Source organism: Calidris pugnax, unplaced genomic scaffold (genome assembly GCF_001431845.1).
Source record: "Calidris pugnax isolate Ruff unplaced genomic scaffold, ASM143184v1 scaffold13, whole genome shotgun sequence".
NCBI classification, from domain to species: Eukaryota; Metazoa; Chordata; class Aves; order Charadriiformes; family Scolopacidae; genus Calidris; species Calidris pugnax.
Window position 1 is genome coordinate 11094848 of NW_015090810.1, and position 5066 is coordinate 11099913.

The window sequence follows — 5066 nt, forward strand, 5'->3', positions numbered from 1 at the left end:
TGAGGAGCAGAACGGGCGTCGCTGATTGATGGCGCCCCACCGACTCCGTCCCTTCCGCAGCACGCACCCACCGCACATCTCCTGCCAGAGGTTATGAGCAGCGCGGCTCCGAATGAAACACGTCAGCATCCGGATCACGAGAGATGATTTCCAATAGATTTCTGCCGGTTGATTATATAAACGATGCCTCTTATTGCTGGAATAACACCTCAAAGGCAAGATAATGACGACATGACAATGTATGTAAATCAAGAACTGCATGTGGGTTTATTTTACACTTGAGAAAACAGTGGATTTAATTGTGTGAACCAAAATGTACTGTACAATATTAATGATAAAACATCAAAATGTATAATTCATAGTGCATTGCTTGCTTTATTTTTATTTATTTATTTTTTTGTCAGATAGTTCCTTTAAGTACATGCATCTGGAAAGATGCAGGTGCCAGTAAAATTCCTCTATTTATATCAAGCTGCAGGAACTAAATTTTATTCAAAAAGTGTGGTTTTACATTATATACACAGAAATCGAATATAAAATGACAATATAAAAAGTTAAAAGAGAAAGCATACAGCCAGAAGGTACAAAGAAAGTTGAACAGTTTAAAATGGTACGATATGTAACATGTATTTTTTTAAGCTGATGCTGGCAATTTACAAGGAACAGAATCCAACATTTGCCCCATTTTTTTGTTTTCATTTACCAATGCAGCACACTATAGAAAGGTCAGCTTGTACCAAAGCTTAACATTTGTAAATAACTATAAACTGCAGTATTTTACAGGAAAAAAAAAAAAAAAAAGGAAAGAAATGAAAAGAGCATTTTTACACTTGTTTTAAATAACAGCTTGCATACTTTTTTTTTTTTTTTTTTTTTTGCCAAAAAGTGGCAATTCTCAGCATCCAGAGGGTTTGGGCATAGTGGCAACTTGGTTTGTTTTTTTTTTTAATTATTATTTAACTTATACAGTTGTGGCTTCCTAACCCCTTGAGTACTACACAGCTCTCCTTCTTCCAAGGACTGCATGCACAATTTCTTCACAAACCAGTTCTGCATTAAAAAAAAAAAAAAAGAAGCTCATTCATTTAAAAAAAATAGGTTCTGCTTCCGACACAGCTTTTATTTGAATGAAATGCCTTTAAGCCTTATGTTTTGCTTTGTTTTTCCTTATTTACTTATTTAGTCACTGGGAAAGGCACAGAAATGCTATTACAGTTCTCAGAGGGTTAAAACTTGACACTACCAGGTTCTGTGACCTTTATTGTCATGGCAACTTTGTAATTTTAGGATGTCTCTTTATCATTGTTCTTTGTGTCTTTCTTTACGGCTAAATTAATGTCTCTCAATAGTGTCTCCCGCTATATTCTACAAAAGATAGCTTAACATCAAGGACAGATGTTGAAAATAAAGGTCAGACTTTGACTCACAAAAAATAAAAACAGAAACAAAAAATAACCATGCACAGATCAGACAAAGAGCATATAAATATAACTACAAAATAAGTGTAAGAAAAACCAAGGTCCAGATAGGCAGTTCAGCAACAAAAGTAAGACTGATTTCAGAGGCTCAGGTCAGGCCTAGTGCAGTACTATGAAGAAGTTTAGTGCAATGTTCCTGTGGTCACTTGCATACCTGGCTGCTTACCTGGACGCTATTGTTTTTCTAACTCAGTTACATAGATCAGATGGTCCTCTGGGGACTTGCCATGTGTTTTACTAAGGTGCAGTTTGACTGCATGCTTGCTTGCAAAAGTTCGGTTACAGAGCTTACACTGGAATGTGGAGCCTAAGTCCTCCTCGGCAATTCCAAGTGAGCCCAAAGTCTTGTTTGTGAGGACTTTTGAAACATTCTGCTGTTCTTGAATCTGGTTAAGTGGCAACTTTGACAGATCCTTCAAACTAAACCCTAGGTGTGTCTCTAAGTGACTTATGTACGTAGAAGCAGTCCTGAACTGAGAGGCACAATCATTGCAAAAGAAAACAGGATGTCCTGTGTCCAAGTTCTTTAAAAATTTAGTTCCACCTGTCCTCCTTAACTGATATTTCACATTGGCCAGCCAGTGGCTAATTGTGGTCATGGAAAGACCAGTAAACTTAGAGATGTGTACCCGCTCTTGTGGACCTAGGTCCGACATAATGTATTTGCCTTCTGGGGTCTCCCTCAAGCTGGAAGCAAACTGGGCTTGAAGGATCAGAAGATGCTGAGGGTTCCAGTTGGACTGTCTGCCCTTCCTCTTGTGTACTGGCGACAGTTCATCCAGAGCTTCCTCAAAACTGCTCCCGTCAGCATCAGACTTCTCTGACACGGTAGACGGAGTTGAAGACTTGGGTGTCAAACGTCCTGTGAGGTTCTTCACCATATCGGAAATGTCCAGCAGGGCACTCTCCCTTAGCGGGGATGAGGCAGAGTCAGCCACGCTGGAAACAAGAGGTTTGTTTTTGGACTTGGTTAAATCAATAGGTTGATCACTGTTCTCATAGTAATACCGGTCAATGGCATCAGCCTGCTTGACCGGAGTGGTTGGGTAAATGGGTTTGTCCAACATGCTGTTGCTAATTTTGTACAGCATGGCCAAAGGGTCCAGAGAGGGGCTTACCGGCTTAGAGATCTTGCCTAAGTGGGTGTTCATAATGGACTGCAGAGCGCTCAATGGATTAATGAAGGATGGCTCAGGTGAATGATCTGTGATGATTCCTAAATTGTTACAGCCATTTGCAACCTTTGCTTTAAGTGGCTCTGTACCATTTGGCGTATGTGCTTCTGCTGGACTATCCTTTTTGACCTTCTGAACTTCTGTCTCAGAGCTTTTCTTCTGCTGCTGCTTGTTATTTATTTCTTCTGCTTTGGGGAAGTCCTTGTTTTCTTTAGCAGCAGGTGACATGGGTTTGACTGGAGAACTCTTCTCTTTCTCCACAGGCTTTTCTTCCTTCTTCACGTTGATTTTACCGGTAACTTTCTCCACTAGTTCCTCCATAGCAGATACATTGCTCTTGTGAGGCGGGGGTGTGAGACTGCCCGGGGAATGGATGAGGGCGTTGTGTTCTGAGGACAGTGATTTTACGCTGCTGGCGTAGGACGGCTGCATCTGAACGCTCTGCACTGCGGGCTGAAGGGGTTTGACTGTTCCTGGGAGCTGGTAGGCTGCATGGATACTGGGATATCCTCCCCAGGAAGGTGCTCCGTTCTGAGCTTTGCTGATAGCTGTTGTCACCGTGTTCTCCAGGGATTTCAATATGTCAATTCCGCCTTTAGGACTATCATCTAGGTCCTCCTCTCTGAGGTACTGGTACAAAGTTGTTGGCTCAAATTTCTCTGTAGAGTCCTCATTCTCTTCTTTAATCTTTTTCTCTGTTTCACTGACCACCACCTTTTCCTTCTCTAGGTCCTTCTTTTCCTCCGAGTTTGTAGAGCCCGCTGGGGAATCGGGCTGCTTTTTAATGTTGGAGGCTGGTAGCCTTGTGTGGGTGGTGGGTGGAAGAGGTATAGACTGTATCTTCTCCTCCACCACAGGGTCCAATACTAGCTGTTTGCCTTTTTTGGAAGCAGAATTGGTCACCTTCAAGAAATGACCGGTGACCATCATGTGAGCAGTGAGCTGCTGCAAAGTGTCATGGGAACTGCCACATTCCATGCATTTCAGTATTTGGGCTTTGCGTGCCTCAAACTGCCAAGTGTAGCTAGCACCATTTTGATAGCCATAGCGGTTGTTTGGAGTCACGTAGGGGTTGGCAGTTTTCTGATCCTTTGCAGACTCACCCAGGGAAGCTTCTGCAGTGATCCCTGTTGGCTCAGGTGAACAAGGTGAAGCTAAGTCCTGAAGTGCTCGCTTTTTGGTAGAAGGGACCAATTTAGTGATGGCTGGTACTGGCTCCTTCAGAGGCACTTTCTGGTAATGCTTTGTTTTTATCATATGGACACTGAGGTCCTGTAAAGATTCAAACGAATGCCCACAGTACATGCACTTCAGCACTTTTTGGGCATCCTCTTTGCCTTCCATTTCCATAAGTGATCGTTTTCTAGGCTTTGACCACCGTTTGGTCTTGTCGGCTTCTTTATCTCTGTTGTCATCACGGTAATGTCCAGTTTCGTTCATGTGCACTGTCAGCTCCACCAGCGTGTCATAGGCTGCGCTGCAGTCTTTGCATCGGAACTTGCTAGCACCGGTGAACACAGACCCATAGAGTTTATTGTTTTGCCGGTAAAGCTGTACCGTGCTGAAAAGACTAGGCTCTGGGAGAAGTCCGTACGACGAGGTCTGCTGCAACGTTTTCGCCAGTGCAGCTTGGTGCCAGTCATAGCCTGAGCCACCACTGTTGCTATTACTGTTACTAGTATTACTGGTAGTTGTACTGGTACTGGTGTTGGTACTGGTGGTACTAGTACTCTGGGAACTGGCGTTGGTGTCAGTACTGGTGGTGTTCTCGTTCTGGCTGACGCTGTTGTTGCTGGTGGTCGGATTGGATTTCTTTAAGTCCAAAGCTAAACTGGACCAGCAAGTCTCTGAAAGCAAATTTGCATACACAGCCTTTATTTGTGCCAAGCTGTCCTGTGGATAGGAAACATTGTCTGTGCACTGAGGATCCTCTTTCTCTTCTTTAGAGGAAGTGCTTTTGAAATGGGCCAGCTGATCGCTGTTTTCACTAAACGGCGAACCATAGCCTGCATCCTGATTAGTTGCAGTGCTGACTGGGGAGTTCTGGTAGCTTTGAGCCTCTTTGATCTCCGCTTCTTCATTGCACAAATACTCATTCTCCTGGATGTCCAGAGACAGCCCATCATCTTCCACGCTGTCTTCATCTATTTCTGCTGCTTTCAATTCCTCCTCAGGAACATATGCTAAAATACAAGAGGGGAGAGGGGGGAAAAAAAACAAGACAAAGTTATCAAACACGCACAATTTACATCATTGCTGTCTTCTGTACTAAAAGAAGTAACCATAAAGACAACAAATTTTGAAGATACATCCAGAAACCAAACTCACCATCACTCACCCAGTCCACCTATAAATCCACATACTCTGTCCTGGTTGCGGTTTGATATCAGCGCTATCTAAGAATAAACTTTGA

At 43.1% G+C, this 5066-nt stretch overlaps 1 protein-coding gene across 1 annotated transcript; it reads right to left on the reverse strand.

Annotated features, from left to right (window-relative positions):
* Positions 1-242: 242 nt before the first annotated feature.
* On the reverse strand, positions 243-4840 carry TSHZ1 (teashirt zinc finger homeobox 1; the record flags this gene model as incomplete). Its single annotated transcript, XM_014938441.1, has 1 exon — positions 243-4840. A coding segment is annotated over one exon (3189 nt), but the record flags the coding sequence as incomplete, so codon positions are not given.
* Between the last annotated feature and the right edge of the window lie 226 nt (positions 4841-5066).